The 21861-nt window shown below is 44.7% G+C and overlaps 1 protein-coding gene across 3 annotated transcripts; it reads right to left on the bottom strand.

Moving 5' to 3' along the window:
* Nucleotides 1-1911: 1911 nt before the first annotated feature.
* On the bottom strand, nucleotides 1912-13356 carry TMEM246 (transmembrane protein 246). Of its 3 annotated transcripts, none has more exons than XM_004949500.5 (2): nucleotides 12664-13356; nucleotides 1912-5738 (listed from the first exon to the last, which is right to left on the bottom strand). In XM_004949500.5, the coding sequence occupies exon 2, from the start codon at nucleotides 5614-5616 to the stop codon at nucleotides 4429-4431; it is 1188 nt and encodes a 395-aa protein (XP_004949557.1). In that variant the 5' UTR covers nucleotides 5617-5738; nucleotides 12664-13356; the 3' UTR covers nucleotides 1912-4428. The 3 variants fall into 3 exon arrangements, with proteins under 3 accessions (XP_004949557.1, XP_004949556.1, XP_040512276.1); XM_004949499.5 differs by having other exon boundaries at nucleotides 13242-13356; XM_040656342.1 differs by lacking the exon at nucleotides 12664-13356 and adding an exon at nucleotides 12332-12639.
* Between the last annotated feature and the right edge of the window lie 8505 nt (nucleotides 13357-21861).

Raw genomic sequence — 21861 nt, 5'->3', positions numbered from 1 at the left:
AGCAGATGTCTGAAGTGGTCTCATTTACTGAAAATACCATTGTAATTGTGGTTTCTCTAGTGCAGGAACATTGCACACTGTGACAGAAATTGAAAAAGCAAATAGACATTGAAGAATTCATATAGAACCGATAGTGCAAGATAATACAACATTGTTTTTTGCCATCAACATTTAAAATCGGGAGTAGTTACGCAGCTGGGAATGTGGCACTCATAGCTTGCCATACAGGACATAAGTCTTGGACGTGGTCTGGTTTGCTGTGTCTTTGCCCATAGGTGCACAAATAAACTGTCCAGTCAGGGGAATTCTCTGAAAACACGACCTGTGAGGGCAGAAGGTAATGTGGGGAAATGAAGGTATTCTAGCAACACAGATACACGAAGAAGCACAGCCAACAGGCACATAATTCTATATGCATTATTGGCAGATATACTGAAGGTTATTCAGAACCAAATGTTGGACTCTAGCATCTGGTGAATTTGGATGTAACATCCATAAAGCTGTTGTGGAGACCTTCATGGGTCCTTTTTAAACCTGTACTATCCAAGGATTCAATGGCAAGTAATTAAGCCCATGCAGATGCAAAAAGCGATCAGAGAAGTATCTTTCTTCAGTCAAATTTAGTAATGAAGGAGATGGATCTGCCAGTCAGGGAAACTAACAGTGACATAAAGACAAAAGAGACAACAGTTTTTATACAAATGCTGTTTATTTTATTTATTTGTTTGTTTGTTTGATTGTTTATTGAAAGCTTACTTGTAAATATCTTTAGCAAAAAAATAAAAATAAAATAAAATCCTATATTTTAAACAGAAGCACCTTGTGTCCAGACAAACTGCTGTCAAAATAACCAGTCTGGCCATTTGCAGCTCATCACAACTGAGAGAAAGTCTTTCTCCTCTCTTCAAATGCAGTACTTTCTCACTAAGATATTGATACCTGTTGTGGTTAGAAAAACCTCTTGGGCTTCTATTCTAATAAAGTCCTATCAATTTATTGTCAACAGTTTTATTTTCTGCCAGGAATCATGCTTATGTGCTTATGTTGGATATGCTTTGGAAATAGAGGTAGTTTTTTGTTTAACTGAATACTTTTCCCTGAATTTTGAGTCCTGTTGTCTGTCCCATGAAGCAGGAATCCTCCAGTGCAAGCAATAGTTGCTGCATTGAAAAATAGTCCTGAACTACTGAGAATGAACCAACATCCAACAAAACCCATATTATTTCAAAAATGGTTGGTCTGATTTTTGAATGCAAGTCAGAACAACCTCAAGGCTGTGTTTCAAGGAGGTGATGCTTGATCTTACATAGCTTGAGATATGACAACTCAGATCCACTTTCGTGGTGCAGAAGAGAAGTAAATGGCTCCAGTGTTTGAAAATGCACTTGTAGCCCAAACTGTGGAATAAAATCCTGCAGGAATTTGGAATTAACAGTAACCTCCCCCCCTTTTTTTTTCCCTTCAAAGGTGAAGTAGGATTCTCCAAATCGTCATTTCTTTTACAACACGTAGCCCCCCCGCCACTCCCCCCCCCCCAAAAAAGGTCATTTTCAGCATTCCAAAGCACAGAATATATGGTTGTCTGTGATGTCGCATTGTGATGGGCACTAAGGAGTAGCTCCCAGCTGGCTCAGTGAAAGAACCACTTCCACTGTAATGGTGAATCAGGCACTTAAGTGGTTTATCAGGAACTCTTTCACTGGCAGGCTGAAGTTGTTTCCCCTCCAAATGCTGTTTGCAAACGATTCTTGGCTCTTTTGCTCTGTAAATGGTTTTCTAGTTTTAGAGGAGTGCCTGAAGCTTATGTTCTCAATTTTCAGATATGTAGCTTAGTGAAATTACTTACTACTGGAACAACAGACTAACACAGGGCAAAATAAAAGGAAAATAACTTGGAGACAAACTGATACATAATTTCCCACATCAAAACATTTATTGACTCCGTATATTTGGTTGCATTCTTATCTAATGTTTCTTAATTCCTTTTCCTCCCTTCATTTTTTCTTTCTCTATCCCACTTATTATAGAATCATAGAACCATAGAATCATGAAGGTGGGAAAAGACCTCCAAGATTCTTCAACCTATCACCAATATTTCCCACTAAACCATGCCCCTCAGTACTACATCTAAATGTTTCTTCAACACCTCCAGGGACAGTGACTCAACCAACTCTCTTGGCTGCCTGTTCCAGCACCTGACCACTCTTCTGGAGAAAAAATTTTTCCTAATATCAAAATTGTACCTTACTGTGAGATTTTCTTTGCAAGAATGAGTGGACCCTCATGAAAATAACAGGGTGTTGTTCTGGATTTGTACAGTACAAAGTTGAAAAAAAAAGATTGAAGAGAAAGCATACCACACCGAAACATTCATAGCTGAAGAAGCATAAGCAAACAAGTTGTACTTGCAGGTGCAGGCACTTAGTGGAATAAATAGAAAGTGACACTCACATCCTGCCATCTTACCTTGTTATCATAACACCCAAGAATAGGCTTGCCCACCTGCCACTGGTGGTTCTGTGTGACCATTTTGATATCTTTGGGGTTTTCAGCAGCTAAGAATGAACTTAAGGGCTCTGCCTGTGCAGTCTTTTCTGTGTCTTCTGGCAGAAGAGATGTTTGGCCCTTGGAATGACATGGAATCCACAAGCAAGCTTTATTCACATCTGATTTCCAAAGAAGATATTAAAGTGCCCTAGCTGATCTACTGGATGAGCATAGTTCATCTGTTTGAGCATGCACTGCCCCAAGCTGTGAAACCATTTCTAATTGGCTAACCTGTGTGGAGCACGTGTACTTTGTGTTCAGTACCCACTATGGACACACAGCTGGAAGCCTGCAAATGATTCACCTTTCAGGATTTTACTGCCTTTCCCACCTACAACCAGACTTGTTAAAAGCTGAAGGCTTAAATCACCTGGTAGAGACTGAGAAAAATAAAACTCAAAGTAGAGTTCTTTCTTTGGCAAGAATAAAGGAACAAATGACTCTCCCCAACCAAAACTCAATGAAAATGCTGTGCTTGGTTAATTCTGAAGTTAGGAAACTGGTTTCAAGTTTAGGTCAACCAAACTCTACCTAAAAGTGAACTTGATTCAAAGCCCACTGAAGTCCAAGAGGGCTTTTTTCAGTTACATTTTGGTGACAGTCTTGATTTTATATGATATCTCTGTTATCCCTACGGTTTTATATTTAACTGTGCTCACAGCTAAAGTACAAAGTACCTATCCCAAATGCCTGACAAACAGAACAGGTTAAGTTAATTGGTCAGCAGAGGAGTGACACTTTGATGTGTTGCTTCTTTATACGAACAGCTAGCTTGCTTTCTTACAGACACTTTGCTTGCTGCCAGGAGCAGTGAGTGGACCACTTCGACAGAGCTGTAAATCACAGTTCCAAAACAAAATAAGGATCCCACACTGTGGCAGCACCTGATGTAATCTTCCCTTTGCTTCTGTGCTGATAGGAAGTCAAGGTAAATGCCTGTTGAATGTCTAAGTCCAATCAGCAACTGATAAAGGCTCTTAACAACCTGGATCCTCTACAACTAGTGGTGATACCTACCAACATGGTAGTAATTGTGTATTGTTTATAATTTCTGGGAATGTATCTATGAAATTGTGCATTTGTGACGTGGCTGTGTAACACCAGTGGCTGTTATTCTGCTTTCCCATTTCTACCTTCTGAGCTGACCTTTAACAAAGCAGCAAAGACAAGTTTCCAATGGCCTCTGCTCTGAGCAAAAGGACGGGAAAGGGTATAGGTACAGACAGGATCTGTAAGGAGAGAAAGTAAGAAATACTGAAACTCTTAGTAAAATTTGCAGAACCTACATGATTTTTCAGGGAAAATTCTCATTATATCTGTGCTGCTTTCGAAAGATGTGCTTAGAACCACAACTTTGAAATAGAAAGGGCAGACATCAGACCTTAGTGAGGATGGGCAAATAAGAGCTCTTTCCCCTCACTAGCTTAATTTAGACACATTCACTTTGTCCAGCATTGCTGCTTCCCTAAGCTGAGAATTCTGTAATGAATGCAAAGAAGAGTAGGCAGTACAGCTGTTCATAATGTTGTGAGAGCTTTTCGTTGATCATGGTGAAGGAGAGTAGATGACCCACACCGTAATCGGAAAGCCTCCACTTCCCTCTCACATAGCATGATAGAATCATTAAGGTTGGAAAGACCACTGAGATCATCTAGTCCAAGCCATAAATGCCATATGGTGATTAGTTCAAAATACATATTAGGGTCTGCGTGTACATAAGCTTCATTTCTTGAGAAACTTCTTTTTCAAGGGTTGTTCTCTGTCCACTTGGAGGCAGTGGATGTTTGGTGCAAGTGGCAGGGTGTTCAGCACTTGAGATTGCAGTGTCTCAGCTCAGTGACAAGGTTTTCAGGGCTTTGTGTCTAGAAAGGCATGAAGACATCACAGCAGTTTCGGGTTGTCGTTCAGGCGAATGCTGGAATACATTCCCACGTGCCGGACCAGGTTGGGTTCCACCACGTAGGCATTCTCCCCCTTCGTGCGCAGCAGTGAGTAGAGGGCAATGTCCTTAGCAAAACCCTGGCGACACTGCAGCCCCTTCAAGTAACCTAAGGCACGATGGGCAGAAGGAGCAGAGAACAGCATGGCAGGTGTGCAGCACTCTGTGACTGGCACAACGTTATACAGCGCAGGGGCCAGCCGGCGCAGCTCCAGCAAGTAATGCCGTCCCACCAGCTCTGACAGTGCCATGCTGTAGGCAGCAAAGAACAAGATGATGGGCCAATTCAGGCTTGGGCGACCCGCTGCCCAGGAGTACACACAGTTCAGCACAGGCCCCAGAAGCATTCCCAAACCCAGCCACTCGAGGATTCGCATGGGCTCGGGATTGACATACTGCTGAAGCCTCTCAGGATGGTAAAGTTTGAAGTAGAGTGCATCTCTGAGGTATGGTTTGGAGAATCGGGCTAAGAAGAGGTGCTGCAAGACAGGGAATATCTCTTCCTCTGGCACAGCATCATCTTCCACTACCAGGACATATTCTGGGTTATATGCCAAGAGCGACTGCTCAAGGCAGAAGACGTAGTCCTGCTTCTCCTTCTCAAAGTGGTTCACTCTGGGGTCAGGGTCATCCCCAGTTTTGTCACGACTGACCGTAGGAAAGAAGCTGCTGAGCAGCTTAACATCCTGATGACGACTGGGGTCAGGCTCCACGTTACACACGAGGACACGGTGGCTCTGGCAATTTGTCCCACACTGCTGGAGGAGGTGGTGGAAACGGGATGCCACCTGCAAGACATAGTGGAAATCATCCCGCCTCTGCACAGTGATAATGGTGACCAGCAGCAAGGGCCGAAAGGTCTCGCTGTCAGAGGCCTTGGAGATATTTGGTATCTGCAGCTTCTCAAAATAATGGAGGGCAGCCTGACCCTCCTGCTGGTTCTGCCTCAGGAACTCCTGGCTCATGGGATTCAGGTGCCAGCGCCGCAAATAAAAATAAGAGTAGAGGAGTCGGTGGCAAATCAAAGGAGCCAGCACACCAAATGTCACCACAGTCAGAGTGAGAAGGTGGATGAAAGGACTGGACCAGCGGCACCACCTCCCATAGAGCTGCCAAGCATAGTGTAACATAGCTGCTGCAAGAGGGCACTCCTACCTCAGGGCACCCAGTGCCCTCCCTCCTTCACTTTCACTGCATCTTCTCAGGATGTCAAGATACCATTGCATTGGTAGCTGCCAAAGTTTGTCCACACCTGGAGAGGAAGAAGAATGGTGATTAATGAAACAGGAGCTATCAGAATGGGAAGACCAGGATTTGAGGAAATGGAAAGCTGAGAGTAGGCACCAAGTAAGCCAAAAGAGAAGGCTGCTGAGGGGCCCATTGCAGTGGGGACATCACTGTCACAGGACCATGAAGGAAGATGAGCAGGATGCCATTAATGCCTTTTCAGCACACAGGAGCTCTGATCTAAGTTAGTTGAGATAAGATTTTACTGTGTCTGTTACTGTACTTGAAATGCAACACAAACAAGCAACACGGGTGCAAAGTGTGGAGAAAAATGAATCTTTTTGTCTGTTAAAAGCACAGAAATTTCTGCTAATAGCAGAGATGCAGGTATTTGGCCACAGTGACATAATAACACGTCGTGGCCAAGAACCAAAGCCAGATGTCTGGTATCGTTGCCTAGCACACATTTGAAAGACAAACTTCTACCTCTGTGGAGTGACACATGCTTCCCTTCTGTCGCTTATACACTTCCAAAAGCCTGCATGTGTTTATGCTTTACTCCAGAGAGTGTGAAGGGAAATAGCAAACACACCAATTCACTTCACTAGAGGCATGTGTACGCTAGGTGCAATGTGTCTCCCTGTCAGATGTCTCCTTCTCTCTAGACCCTGTGAAATACACAGCAGCAGCAGGATTAGCAAGATACAAGTGAGCCATTTACTCATATTTATAATATAAGAGGTTATGCCTTTAATTTTAATCTGAGACATTTCTATATATTTGTATACACATACACACACATACTCTAAGCAAGCACTCATCTTCACAGAAATGAGATTTTGCCATATCCAGCTTTCTTGTTCTTCTTCTCTGGGCTGCTATGGACACCTAACTCCTAGCTGTTGGTAGCTTACACCAAACTAGGGCATGTAGGCTGCTTATGTAAATTCTCTCATGCCAGCAATTTCCCTTTATAACCTACTGTTTGACTTTCCTTTCTACTTGCTATTCCCTGTCCTTGTGAACTGAGCTATTCATGTCCTCCATCTGACTGAATAAGTGGAGAATTTCTCCCATTTTTAACCTCCTGCCTTCGCTATCTTCTAACCACAGAATGTTGCTCCCAGCCCTTTTTCCTTCTCTGCACTGTTGCCTGAAGCATCCTAAGGAATGCTGTGTGGATGGGAAGCAACCAGTGCCACAGTGTTTCACTGTGTGTCTCAGAAGAAAGAGCCACATGTAGAAGTAACTCAGAGAATAGTGAGCAGGGTCTAAATCTGGAACTATTTCAAAACTGCCTTCATTACTCTTTCACAGATTTGCTATATTTACTATTATGAGTACTGCTTCCCATTGCCCTGTGGCAATATGATCTTGTATGAAGGGTCTTTTACTAAGATTAATGGAAAATATATGAGAGTTGCTTCAAATCTTTGTTAGAGAACAGATCCTTCACGCCCTGACAGCTCAAACAGTCCTTGGATAGACCTGTGACACCAGGGTTGTGCTATTCTAACAACTCACAAAAATACAAGATTTCAAAGATTTTGTGTGAACAGAGATAGCAAATTGGCACACCGATGCATGAGAATCTGCACTGTGTTCCCATAGTTTTCTTTTATTATTTTTTTCCTTATTGCACAACCTTGTTTCACAGACGCTGTTGCATCAGTGACCTTGTAAAGGCATTAAAGGTGATGGCTGCATTTCAACCACCAGATCGAAGGCACTGAGATTCACAGTACGAAGACCCGAAATTCATCGGATGTAAAGATCTCGCATTTGAATGCACTCATTCATCCAAAACCCAGGGCTTTTCCTCTTCTCAGTTTCTGCGGCCAAGTCACAAACACAGTGGGAACACACAGATGTGCAATCATTCTACAACTCCCAATGGTGTACTTATGAGCCACCTTGTGATGTGAGCAGCACTGTTGGTGCTGTGACTGAATGTGACTGCTATGACTCCTAGTGTGAAAGTGAGGAACACAATGGGAAAATACAAGGAGATGAGGAAGAGCTAGAAGGTAGTTTAGTCCCCATGTAGTAAGAAACCAACTTTCATCTGCAGCTAGCTATGGTGGGAGTTCAGGAGCTGCAAGCACGGTGAGGCCACAGCAAGCTCTGCAAGTCCCGGGTTATGCATTCAAGTATTAATAACCTTCACCAAAGCGCTGAGCGGTGAGAAGCGGGAACCACGTCTTCGGCACAGCACTGGAGAGGCCGACGCTGGGGCGCAGCCTCACTGCAGGAATCACAGCCTCCCGGCTCCTGCGGCCCGGGCAGTATCAGCCGGGTCCCGACTGCGGGCGTGCGCTGCCGCTCCCCCTGCGGGGCTCCGCGCTCACAGCACCGCGCTGTCCCCGTCCCTCTGGGAGCTCAACCCCTGGGCACACTGCACACTGGCCAGCGTTTCTGGCTTAGCCAGGCTTGCCGTGCTGAATGCTAGCTCACTGCCAGAGGAAAAGGCTGCTTTTTCTGGGTAGCAGAACCACAGAGCCTAACAACGGGCACACGGCCGTATCAAGGGAGGTTCCATTTGGATATTGGGAAAATTTTCCTAGAAAGTGTGGTGATGCGTTGGAGTAGGCTGCCCACGGAGGTGATGGAGTCGCTGTCTCTGGACGGGTTCAAGAGATGTGTGCATGTGGCTCTGAGGGACACCGTTCAGTGTCATGGTGGGAGTGCACTGATGGCTGGATTTGGTGATCTTAGAGATCTCTTCCAGCCAAAACCATTATGAGAATTCTAGGAAAGATGGGGGACATTGACCACCTCTCCACCTTTTGTCTGTTAGCACTGAGAACCAAGAGCTTTTGCTTTTACAGGGATAAAATTTGTTCTAACCAGCAGAACTTGAGAGCAGAGCTTCTCATTGGGCTGTTTTCAAGCCACCAGGATGGTTCTGGCCTTTAGTGAAGCTATTCTGTTTTCAGAAGCTGTTGGTAATGTAGCTTCTGTTTTTCCCCCATTTCGGAGATCCTGTTCTCTTCTAAGTATTTAAGCACCATTTCTGACTGTGAAGTTTAAGGTGAAAAGAATGAATCAGAGTTGAATTTTACAGTGTTTTAAAAGGCAACTGCGTGAATCGTGGATAATGACTACTTTGCAACCACCTAATTACTAGCAGTGGAGACCATTTCTATAGCAGCTCTACGTAGAACTGAGCAATTGCTTAAACGTGCTTGGAAGCTGTGTGGATACAATGCAAAACTTCGTCTTTTTTTCTTTACTTAGATCTTGGTGCAGATTCCCTCTGGGAACACCTGGACCGCATCCAAATCCACACCTCTGTCTTCATTATCCTCTAATTACTTGGCTGAGTTGCACTGATTAGGATAAAGTTACCTCTGCATACATTGAGAAAGAACAGAAAAATACATAACTTCCTCTCTGGGATGCTGTCAGAATACTGTCACCTGTGTTAAGGCTTTAAAGCTGATTTTCTGTCTGCTCCCAACTCCTCTGCAGAGAGGTGTTCTGAGGGCAAGTATTCCTGGAGCAAAGCCTCCCACGTGTCATCACAAGATTCTAGGAGGCTCCTGGACTGCTGACTCAAGAGAGGCATCTCCATCCTCCACTGCCTCGTCCATAAGGAGGCACAGAGACCAGAGGGTCTTCACTGCATGAAACAGAGGTGGGCTCTTGGAGAATGTCCTGGGAACGCATGTTGTGACAGCAAAGAGTCACAATGGTGTCAGCAAATGTTCCATGCTCTTCCTGCAGTAGCATCCCAGGTTTAAAACTGGAGCAGAAAAGCACCACTGCCCCCCAGCTTGGCTTTGTGCAGCCAAGCTGCAGCCTCAGGACCAGGTCTGTATAGACTGACTTCCTCTAGGAGAGACAAGAGCTTTTTCCTGAGGGTGGTGGTGGTAGTGCCCCAGCAGACAGTCCTGCTGGAGCCTGAGGGAAGCTGATTCAAGCACCACACAGTTGTTAAAAGACACAGAAATTTCCTTCTGTTTCATACATGCACACTGTCAGCTCACTGTTCTGTACAGTGAGGTTTCCACCACGATGAGTATAGTTGGACCAGATGGCCAGCTTTTCTCATCTACAATTCATGGTACAACAATTCCTTTCCTGTTTTCTGACAATTTTGAGCAAGTGAGATGCCAGATAATGTTTCCACAATGTGTTCAGACTTGTATTGAAAACAGCAGCATCACGTAAAAGGCAAGTGCTTGCACATCTGACCATTACATTTACATTTAACAGTAGGAGTTAGGCTCCCTAGGAAAGAAAAACCACTCTGGCAAGATATGCTTCTAAAAAAATTCAGCAGAATGTTAATGGAAGGAGCTCAGCAGTTATTCTTAGACTACACTTTATTAGAAGGTGCAAATACATCTCCCACATCTTCTACTTCAAGCACTGCTTGCAGCAGCTGCCATTATTTTGTTTCTAGGCAAACTTGGAACCAGCTAGTGCCAATAGCTGGCCAGAATCACTCATGGCCAGTAGAGCACGCAATCAAATGTATAATGAAGCAGCCATGTGCTATGGTAGTCATTACAGGACCTGTTTGCCCTTGTTTCCTGTGATACAGTGGATGTCAAATAAGCCAGGCTGTTTTATTACAGTTTCACTGAAAATGCTCAGGGCTATGGCAAGGACCATGGTTACAGGTGATGCACTGGACTTCTCAGTTCTTTCAGGTTTGATGATCTATGTACTAAAGGCATAATATTGCTACGGTGTAAGAGGTTGGTGATAGCTAAAACTGTAAGAGAGGTGGCTGGGGAAGTGGAGAAGGTTTGGATGTGGTGCCCTGTGGCAGCTCCATGCGGTAAGAGGCAGAAATCAAGGGAGCAGCAGGCTGTTTTCACCTGCCATTCCTCAACTTTTCCTGACTTAGGAGCTGGAACTTAAGAATTTCTCAAAGAATGAAAATACACAGATATACAGAATCATACAATCATAGAGTCCTTAAAGTAGGAAAAGACTTCTGAGATCACCAAGTCCAACCACCAGCCCATCACAACCATGCCCACTAACCCATGTCCCCAAATGCCACATCGCCAGGGTGGCGATGGTTCCCAAACACCTCTAGGGACGGTGACTTCACCACCTTCCTGTACAGCCTGTTCAGAAGGCAGTGGTTCATAACCCCATCAGGAAACCCCAGAAACTGTAGAATTCCATCTTGAATGCATTCTGATAGGTAGGCTTGTTCTTCTCCCCAAACTGCAGTTAACAAATCATTCACAAACCCCTGGAAATCCAGGGCCCACAGTTTAGAAGCTACTGAACTAACAACCAAAGTACATGGATGTGGCAGCTGGAAGACACTTTCTCCATTCCCCCTGAATTAATAAAGTAAAAATATGCCACTATTAAAACAGGCTGTGAACTGAATGTATTTCAACTGCAGTTATTTCCTCATCTTCTCTCTTCCTTCTGTCTTACTTTTCCACATACCATTCTCAGCCCCTGCTGGCTTTCAGCTGGCTGCTCCCTGCTGTGCAAAGCCACAGGAAAGTGATGTTTTCCTCCACTGCTATCAAGCAGCAATGTCAGCATTAAGATCAAGTGGGAGTGAAAAGCAGCTTGGAGAAGAGAGTTCTGTGAAATAATAGCTCCACACAGAGATTTAAGGCAAGCAGCTTTGCGAAGAGCCGTCTTTTAGAAGATGACAGCAAAGGTTCATGTGACTTTAGAATTATTTATGTATCTTTCTTAATCTACTTTTTTTTTTCCTGTGCCTGAGGTAAACACACACGCAAATGTTGTAACAGAATTTGATAATGCTCTGTATAAAAATGGGTGCACATTTTTACAGAGACCTGCCTGAAGCCCTCCAAAATCTGAGGGGTGGATTTTTATTTGAGCTCACTTCTGCTTTAATATCAAGTTTGCATCCCTATTTGGTAAAAAGAAGTGGCATTAGACAAAGATGCTGATAACAGTGGCATCAGCTATTGCCTTTTGCTGTCTGCTCTCAGAAGCTGGAAGCCAAATACTCTGACTCACGGAGGTGCTGCAGATTATTTGTATTTTATTGCTTTGTGTCACAGTGCTCTGCTAAAATAAAAGCTGATTACAAGACACTAAAACAAATACAGCAAGAGGCAGCTTCCACTGTCATGGATCCTCAGCCTATGAATATAAAAGGTAGGAGGGAGGCCATTTTTCCCAGATATGTAACAGATCTGTCTGGTTTTGTTGCCATGATGGCATTTAATGGTTTAATCACACTGGTAACTCACACAGGTAAGTAATTCAAGGTAGATACTGAACAAAAACAACTGCTAAACATGGCATGCTTTGGTCAGCACCCTGAGAACCCAGGATCTGCAGGGTGAGGGATGCAGCAGTGTAAAGGGAATGGGTGTGGTGTGGGCTGCTCAGCTCGGAGAGCGGTGCAGCTTTGCTGCTGCTCACTAAGAGTGCAAAGAATAGAGCATAGCAATAGGGAAATAGGACATGGCTTTTGTGAGCAAAGGCCTTGGTTGTTAAGGCTGCACGTTTCCTGTTAGGAATGTTGGAATACTGTTACATTTCTGTGTAATAATAAAACCACAGAACTGTACCAGGTGGCAGCTGCAATATTCCGATTCTGACTGCAGCAGAACTGTTTGGTTATACTGATAAGCAGCACTTCTCTTGGGGCACTACCTGTTGGTGTCAGTGACACAGCTTCCTCTCTGTAACATGAAGGATTTGGGGGTTTCCTCCTTCTCTCCCACGCCTGAAAGGAGCAGTGAGTGTGAGTTCTGGTTCTGGAGGACAACAGGGAAACCCAGGGGAAAAAAGTCGGATAAATGCAGCAGCTGAGAAACAGTCTGGTATATGGTTAGTATTGAAAGCAGCAGATTTCACACATGCATCTTTCCCAGTCTTAGTGCCCTTGTCCACGCCTGCTTCACCTGCTGTGTCCTTATGGCAACCCATCACTGCACACAAGGAGGTTTTCTCAGCAGCTGTGTGAATGCAAGAAGCCTACGAACCTGTCTCTAACGCCGGTACCACGTCACGTTGTGCAGCACCATCAGCGGGCTGCAGCTTCCTCCCCACCTTCATGCCGGTGAGTTCAGCCCCTGCGCTGCTGAGATGCCCCCCGCCCTTCGGGAGCGCTCCGGGGTAGCAGCGCTCCGTCCTCGGGGCTGGCCGGACATGAGCTCTCCCAGCTCCAGCCCCCCGGCCGCTCTCAGGCTAAGGGCGGCACCGATACAGGAAGGAAGGAAGCTGCCTCTTTTTTCTGGTTCCCGTTTTCCCCCGTTCCCATTCTCATCCCCCCAGGGGAAGCACCATCCCAAGGCCCGGCCGCTCCCTGTGCTCCCCGCACGGCTGCCGTGCGCTCCCCTGGGCAGCGCTGCCCCTCCCGTCCGGCCCCGCTCCGCTCCCTTCGGTCCCCCAAATCCCTATTTTCTTTCCCCTCCCTCTCCGCTCCCTCCCTCCCGGGCCGTGAGGGTGGGATTAAACGATCCGAAAGAGGGCAAGAAGCGGGTGGGAGCCGAAAACGAGAGGGAAGCCGGAGAGCGGATGGATATCCCCCAGCGGTTCCCGAAGAGCAGCGAAGCGTTACCCCGTTCGGTGCCGAAGCTGTGCAGTCCTCCGCAGGCTCTGGGCGCTACCCGGGTGCCTTCACCGGGCCGCGCCGCGCGTCCCTCTCTACGCTGTCAAAGCCGCGGTGCCCGCCCTGCTCAGGGTCCGCCCCGCACACCCCGGCGGCGGCCGCAGTGCGTGCGGGCAGCGGCCGCCCCAGCGCAGCGCTGGAGTGCATCGCCCCGCGCCGATGCGTTGTGCCCCCTGCGCTCCCCTGCTAACCACGCGCCTTCCCGCACTGCCGCCTTAAGCCTTCGTTCTGACACTTAGTGCTAACCGCGGCTAGCTGAGGTGTGCCACTGAGAAAGTTGTCTTTTGCACAGACTACCCCCTTTTTGTGCCTGTATTTGCAGAAAAAAAGGGGGGGGGGAGGGGTGTGTGCTTATTTAGGCTGAATGATTTCAGGCTGTGGCCTCTCTTACTGCTTGAACAAATATGAAGTGGAAAAAAAAATAAAAAATTGCCTGCACTATCAGCACAACAGTGTTCTGTGAAGCCCAGGCAGAACTTTGCCGAAGCTCGATCCTATGGGCAGAAGGCTCCAGCACGTGTGGCGCTGGTGAGGTCACTCCTCGAGCACTGCGTTCAGTTTTGGGCCCCTCACTACATGGAAGACATGGAAACTCTGGAGTGCATTCAGAGGGTCTGGAGCACAAGCATGATGGGGAGCGGATGAGGGAACTGGGATTGTGTGGTCTGTGGGAGGCGCCGGGGAGACCTTATTGCCCTCTACATCCCCTTGAAAGGAGGTTTTGGCGAGGAGGGAGCTGACCAATGCTCCTGGCTAGCAGTGCCTCAAGTTGCACCAGTGGAGGGGTCAGTTTGAATGTTAGGAAAAATTTCTTCTCTGGAAGAGTGGTCAGGCACTGGAACAGGCTGTCCAGGGAGGCGGTGGAGCCAGCAGGGAGAGTCCCAGGAGGTGTTCAAGAACCGTAGAGATGTGGCACTGAGAGACATGGTTAGTGAGCATGGTGAGGGTGGGCTCATGGTTGGAACATATGATCTTAAGGGTCTTTTCCAACCTTAATGATTCTATGTCTCTATGTTTTGTTACGACTTTAACTTCACACTGTTTCCTCTGGTAAGCACTATGAACAAAGTTAGCCTTTGGGTTCTCGCTTCATACCATTGCTAAGAGACAGTGATCAGTCAAAGCCTTTTTATTGTGGAGACAGTGTGGATGAAGGGACAAAAAGCCAGAGGTATGGTGATGCTCACGGAAGAAAGCATTGTTTGTTTCTTTGCTTGCTTGTTTTTCAGGTGATTTGCTTCTCAGATTCCTTTATCTTCCACCACCTCTCACTTTTTCTGCCAGTTTTGAATGACAGTGATTCATATTCCACCTTCCTCTTACATGTTCTCAGGCCTCCAAATACTGATCCTGGCTCAGAACAGAGGGAGTGGGATGGAAAAGAGATTATATGTTCATATAATGAACTGTTGGTGTGCTCTCCCCTGGATTAGAATTGCAGAATTTGTGAGAAACACAAAACACTTTTTCTCTCTCCTGTGACAGTATGTGTGTGGGAGAGCTGTTGAGTGACATCAGTCAAAACACACACTGCAGTGCACCCAGTGTTCATTCAGATGGGGATTCAGATGGCAGAACAATTTGGCAGCAGTAAATTAACAAGAATGGGCCACAAGGCCTTCTCTGCTGGATGGATGTTTGGGTAATTGTACTTTTGTATAAAGCCTTTCTTTATAGTCCTCTCTGCTGCTAGATGACTCAGTTGACTGCTTCTCATGGAGCGCTTGACAGTCACTCTTCAACACCTATTCCTATAAAACAACTCCTGTTAGATCTTAAAAGTGGAGGGAGAAAAGTCACAGGTAATTCTGGGGCAGCAGCACATCTGCCATCCCTGACTGCTTGTTGCTATCACAGTGCTCTGTTCCCTGCTGTGTGCTGGCATGAGAGAGGCTGATCTGGCTGAAAAATAAACCTTTTCTTATGATGGATTATTTCTTATCCGGATCACTTTCAGCCCACCCCACCAAGCGATTATGTCAGCCTCGCAGAGCAGGCAGGGCCTGGAGAGCAGAAATGAATGTTTGGGAACATGACTGTGCACGCAGTAACCTATATGCAACCTGAGATGCCTGAAGTTCTGAATTCTGAAGTTATTCATCTTGTACAGTGTCAGGACAAACCTTCGAAGTTATAATCAGAAAAAAATAAAATAAAAAGCATGTGGTGATAATTGGGTCCAAGCAGTGGAGGTTCTGAGCAGCCACATAGATAAGAGAATTTTCTGTTGTTAGTCTTTTCTGTGCCATGCAATTGGCCACTCACAGCACTGAACATTTTGTACAAGTGGAAGGAGTTGTTATTTTTTGTATTTTGCTTGAGATCAGGTACAGCTCTTGCTTTTTATAAAACATTCTCGTTAGCAGCTGGACAAGCTTACAGGGTGGTGTCCAGATGCTTGGACAACGTGCTCAGCGCTCCCAGCAAACAGCAGAGCAGAAATCCATGGTCTTAGAGGCAGCTGAATTGAGAACCCTGCTCTCTGATGGATCTGTGTCATTTGTGTCTGGGCACCTCTTTCAAAAACACCTGTAGTAGTTGTCTCACCTTCCTTGCGGCCCCACTCCTGGGTTGTGGGTCTTTGCTCTTCACAAGACTTCATGAAGTCTAAAGCAGCAGTACATTTACATGTGAAACTGACCTCCTTCATCCAGCTGCAGTGAAACTTGACAAACATTCAAAAAGTCTTAGGGTCACACAGGTAGCTGTGAAAGACCATGAGAAAGACAGGCAGACAGGCAGAAAGAAAGGAAGGAAGAAGGATTTTGTAAGCCTAGTGTCCTTAGGATAAAATCCAAAGAAAGTGCATTCTAGCAGGAGGAATGAACAGCGTGTTTAACATAACATGTTGAATCAGTATGTGTATAACCTGCTCAGCCACACAAGGTATGAAGTTCTGTGGTGCAGTGACTGCAGTACACATTTACATATAGCTAACAGATGACAATAATTACCTGGTTACTACCTGGTTATTCCTGTACCTTCTGAGTAGGTATCTTATCTGCTATTGAATTCAACAGCTCAATTTTTAAATGTTTTTCTTCTCTTGCTACTTAAAAAAAATCCACAAGGTAAACTGAGTAATAGTTTCTGCTCATATTCTGCTTTGTAAGAAGCAGCAGGCATTTTTGTTGGCAGTTTTTAACAGGAATATTGATGAATATTGATGAAAATTGATGAAAACCAAACTATGTACACTGTCTTCCTCTGGTTTTCTTTTAGAGTTAGTGTTGATCACTGGGGAAACAGAAACTGTTCATAGTCCTCTGTTGTATACCAGAGCCTGTGAGCTTATATGTCAGAGCTTTTGTGTTTGACTTCAGACAATAGTGGTGAGATTAAATGCAGCTCTAAAGCAGAAAAATTAGCTGCCTTAGCTATCCAGGGTACATGAACATTCTCTAAAAAGCCTGGAATCTTTTGATCTTTTGAATGTAAGGGGAAAGCTTTTAAAATAAGGGTGATGAGGCTCTGGCACAGGTTGCCCAGAGAGCTGGTGGAAGCCCCATCCCTGGAGATAATCAAGGCCAGGCTGGACCAGACTTTGAGCACCTGATGGAGCTGTAGCTGTCCCTACTCATTGCAGGGGAGCTGAACTGGATGGCTTCTCAGGGTCCCTTCCAACTCAAACGATTCTATGATTCTATGATCTTCTTTTCACTAGAGTCTATATGTTCAGTTATCTATTAAGGACTAAGTATTCTTCATATACTTCTCAGGCCTGAGGTCTGCTATACATAACTGCATTTCAGACCTCTCAGGCTTATTTCTAAAACTAATTAATCTTGCAGATACACTGTTATATACTGTTTCTGTAACCTCTTCTACCTACACTCTACATATCTAAAGATGACAGAAACACAATTATTGCTAACTGCAATCCAGCTCTTTTCAGAGACTATTACATGTCACACACACAGAGCTTTTCTGTGCTTTCTTTGCTTCTGTCACCAAATCATCAACTGGGGTTGTTTACAGCGAAATATCGATGTGAGGCAACACCACAAGTTGTTAAATGATGGCAAGATTTCAGGACTATAAGCACAATCATACTTTGAGAAATGGATGAATCTTACCAGCTTAACTGTAATGCTTTATGGCCCAGTAACTTGGCTGCCGAGCTCCAACATACTGAATCCTGCAGTTCACAAAGGCACAAAGTTGTCAATTAAGAAATGCAATCACATGGCTCTCCAACTGCAGTCAGATTACACAGGCTTTCAGTTAATTGCTGTGTGTTGTAACATAGGAGAGCAGTCTGAAACAGTGAACATTTTGCAATGCTAAAAACCAGAATGGGGTAAATTGTCAAGACACAAGATTTCCAAACAGACGATTTCTAAACAAGAACTATTCCCCTGAACTGCTGGAAAGACTTTCATTTCTCCTTGCAAAAGGGAGTCAAAGTTGTTTTGTATGGTTGCTGGGCACACAACAAATTCTATGCCTATGTGAGAAGCATGGAGCACAGATAATTGTTGTTGTTCTCTTCAATAGCAAATTTTCAGGTGTGCACTTCTGGAACTAGAGTTCTGCTGCTGGGGTGAGATAAGCTGAGGTGTAGATGGAAAATCTGGGTAACACTAGAATGAGGTTTTAACCATGCAAATACTGTCAGGAAAATTGTATCAAATGATGGCTATTTTTACATTGCATCAAATCTCTAAGAGAGAGCATAATTTGAAATTGAAGGAGTTTTAATTCAGTTTAGCTGAATGGTTTTTTGGAAGTAAAAGAAATAATATTCAAGTTTTTTTCCTTCTGAATGATTGTGTTTTTGCAGGATGTAACAAAGACTAAATAGTTCACCGTTAGTACGTATTTTTAATTAATACAGATACATTTTCTTGAATGTTTAAGTTTAGACAAGTCTTAGTAACTCAGCTAGAGGTGCAAGCCTTACCTAAAGAGTGATAGAAAAGTCCATGAATGACATGAGTGTCTCATCTAGGTCTAGAATTATACCTGCTATATTAACCAGAATTCAGCACGAAGCTGAGGTTTTTTTTTTTTTCTAGAACTTATTCTGTATATTTATCTGCTGATAGGAATGAGTATATGCAGATACATCCTATTTTCCCAGCTTTACAGGACAACATATAGAACTCCCCAAGATCCAACCAAATTTTGAATATCAGCTCTTAAAAATGTAAACATATCTGTTAGTGTGGGTAGTACACATGTGTTTAAGTTGAGGAAACCATTTATAGCAGTTTTCAAAATCTTATGTGCACAGGATCTCTCCATATACAGACTGCAAATTAGGGAGTTAAGCTGATTAGCAACAAAAACAGAAAGAAAACACTCAAGCTCCTGCTCCATTTGCTGGGCCTCTTCATCTCTCTCATTTTTGCAACTAGGCAGTGAGATAACGAGGTAATTGTGCATCCTCAGCAACTCTGTGGGGACATCAAGCTGTGTGGTGCAGTTGACACGCCCAAAGGACAGGATGCTGTTTAGAGAGACCTAAACAGGCTGAGCATTGGGTTCTGGAGAACCTCATAAGATTCAGCAAATCTAAGTTGAAGATCTTGCACCTGGGTTGTGGCAACCCCCACTATCAGTACAAGCTGGGGAACAAAAGGATTAAGCACAGCCCTGGTGAAAAGGACTTGGAATACTGGTGGATGGTAAGGAGAACATGAGCCAGAAATGTGCCCTTGCAGTCCAGAAAGCCAACTGTATCTTAGACTGCATCAAAAGAAGCTTGGCCAGCAGGGTGAGGGAGGTGATCCTGCCCCTCTACTGTGCGCTGGTGAGACCTCATCTGGAGTACTATGTCCAGATGGGGAGTCCTCTGTACAGAAGAGAGATGGACCTGCTGGAGCATATCCAGAGGAGGGCCACAAAAGTGATTCTAGAGAAGGAGTACTTCCTATGTGACAAGAGGCTGAGAGAACTAGGGCTCTTCAGCCTGGAAAAGGGAAGGCTCAAGGGAGACCTGATAACTGCCACCTGTTGGTGTCTAAAGGGCAGCTATAAGAAGCAAGTGGACAGATTCTTCAGTAGGGTCTGCTGTGAGAGGACAAGGGGAAATGGTTTCAAACTAAAAGAGGGGAGATTTAGATTGGACATAAGGAAGAAGTTTTTTTACAGTAAGAGTGGTGAGGCTCTGGAACAGGTTGCCCAGAGAGCTGGTTGATGCCCCATCCCTGGAGACATTCAAGGCCAGGCTGGACCAGACTTTGAGTACCCTGATGGAGCTGTAGGTGTCCCTGTTCATTGCAAAGGAGTTGGTCTAGGTGGCCTTTAAGGGTTCCTTCCAACTCAAACCATTATATGAACAGGTACTAATCCCTGTTGACTGCCCACTTTGCCTTACTTACTTACTGATGCCTTCCATTCCTTCTTTCTTCAGACTGCCTGCCAGGATGTTTCGGGTCAGGAGAGCAAGCATGTGCACTTCTCTTCTGTATGGTCTTCCCTTTTAATTGGCCAGTTCTAGCATTTATCTTCCTGTAGCTCCAGGGTTGTCTGGTACTTCAGGCACTGCTCGTGTGAGCAAACAGAATTTGGGTTACTGTAGGAGATCATATTTGTGACTTACTGAGCTGTGTAGAAATTACTGCTATTGTGTATGCCTGGAATATGCATAAAGTGCCATCCTTGTGGGTTACTAAACAGGAGAAGGAATTATGTAAGGCATGTTTCACAAAACTCGTTATTTTATAAAATACAGCCACCTAATGACCTCTGTATTCACACTCATATTCTCTACTTAGCTTACAGCATCAAGTGTTTCTCCGCAGGAGGGAGACAATTAGGGAAGTAAAATGTCTTCAAGGCAAAAATAAGTAAGGATTTCTGTGCAGAGTATAATTACATTTCTGCCTAAATCCGTTCTAGTCGGATGACAATGGTATTTTATTCCTTAATCAAGGTAAAATATAATTTGTATCTCCCTTCCTGGATGTATCATGAGCACTGCAGTGCTAAAGGTATACACTGTAAGATTAACTTTCTGAGAGAACTTAACCCAGTGTAGCAGGCTGTGAGCGCATACAACCACAGGACACACTAAGGCTTATGTTTCATATATGCTCTTCAGTGGTAACTGTCTCTGGGTAACTAACTTCAGTGCTTCCAGTTTACAACCTAGCAAATGAAATGCTGATCTGTGCTGACAACAAAAGAGATTTTTTTTTTTCCCCCCAGATAATTATTTACAGCAAGGACTTTACTCATTTAATTTAGACGCCAGGTTAGCTCTCTTAGGTCAGTTAATCAGGTGTGCCTGCATACTGCTCTGCTTTGCTGTTTTACAGTGATTGCCGAAGATGAATTTTTCTAGCTTATTACCTTAAGCTAGCTGCATCTTAGTGAAGTCCTCAAGTCCATTTTCTGGACTGTTTCCTGGTGTTTGCAACTTGCAGTCCCCTTCTCCATCTGTCACTGTCAGCATCAGGGACTGATTGGATGAAGCTTTCCTGTTCTGTCTTTGGGATAAATCTGTCTTCTGCTGTTCCCTCGATAGATTCCAGGGCACAGAACCTCTAGGGCAGAGCTTTCGGTTAGCCGCTGTCTAAGACAGTTTCTCTAATGGGTCTTATCAAGATCAGCAATCATAGTGTCTTCCATATGGCCTTTTCTCCCGGAAGCAGCACAGTTCTGCTGGATGAAAGATCTTATAGATAGAGCCCTGGCTGTGCCACACTTCCAAATTTCACCACCTAGCTGTATAGTGCCTGCCCAGATGTACCTGGGTGATGACTGAATAGTTCACAACACTGTGTCTCAGTATCTCGGCAGAAATAAGAGCCAATATTCCAGCTTTGTAGGTCCTTCTGATTTGCAAGAGATTAACTGCCAACAGGGTTGAGGACCCTTAGCACAACCATGGTTGCAGGACTGCAGCTCTTGCTCACACACAGAAAATAAGTCACTCTGAGAGCCCGCTTGTGGTCACAGTCCTAGAGCACAGTTAACACCTGGAATTGTCCTTTGTAGGCTATTCCTTACACAGCTTTATTTTTTTTTTTCATTTAATCTCTGGATATCTGATGTGTTTCCTCATATTAGCCATCCCTCTTCTCATACAAAACCAAGTGCACACACTTTCCAAGCAAATATCTGCCTTAGTCATTCAAATTCTTAAGCAGATGTAGTTCTGAATGAAGTATGCGCTCAATTTTCTTTCAGAAACTGCGAAGGAAAGACTGTTGCTGAACCTGCTCATTTCAAGAAGAAGCAATTCTACTTCTGACATTGCTAACAGATGGTAAAAGTTGACAGATTTCTGCAGTATATTCTCTACAGTTCTCTTCAAATGTTCAGCTCTCACAGTTTCTTTACAGAAGTTTCTCATGTATTAAATGCCCTTCTTCTCTCCCTAGCACACATACTTAAGCTTGCATTACAGAATCATAGAATCATTTGAGTTGGAAGGGACCTGTAAGGGTCATCTAGTCCCACTTCCCTGCAATGAACAGGGACACATGCATCTAGATAAGGATGGTCAAAGCCTACAGATTGCATTCTCATCCATAGTTGTAGTACTGTACTGCCTACTCCCTGCTCCTAACAATTTACAAGGATGAGACAGTTAGGCAGCAAACATTATGAAGGAAAA

This window comes from Gallus gallus, chromosome Z (genome assembly GCF_016699485.2).
Source record: "Gallus gallus isolate bGalGal1 chromosome Z, bGalGal1.mat.broiler.GRCg7b, whole genome shotgun sequence".
Classification (NCBI taxonomy): Eukaryota; Metazoa; Chordata; class Aves; order Galliformes; family Phasianidae; genus Gallus; species Gallus gallus.
The sequence above is the reverse complement of the archived record's forward strand: the minus strand, read 5'-3'. Positions and strand labels throughout refer to the sequence as shown.

Bases quoted from the DNA above. Each gene is read 5' to 3' on its own strand.
- TMEM246 (XM_004949500.5), bottom strand. From the start codon at position 5,616: ATGTTACACTATGCTTGGCAGCTCTATGGGAGGTGGTGCCGCTGGTCC.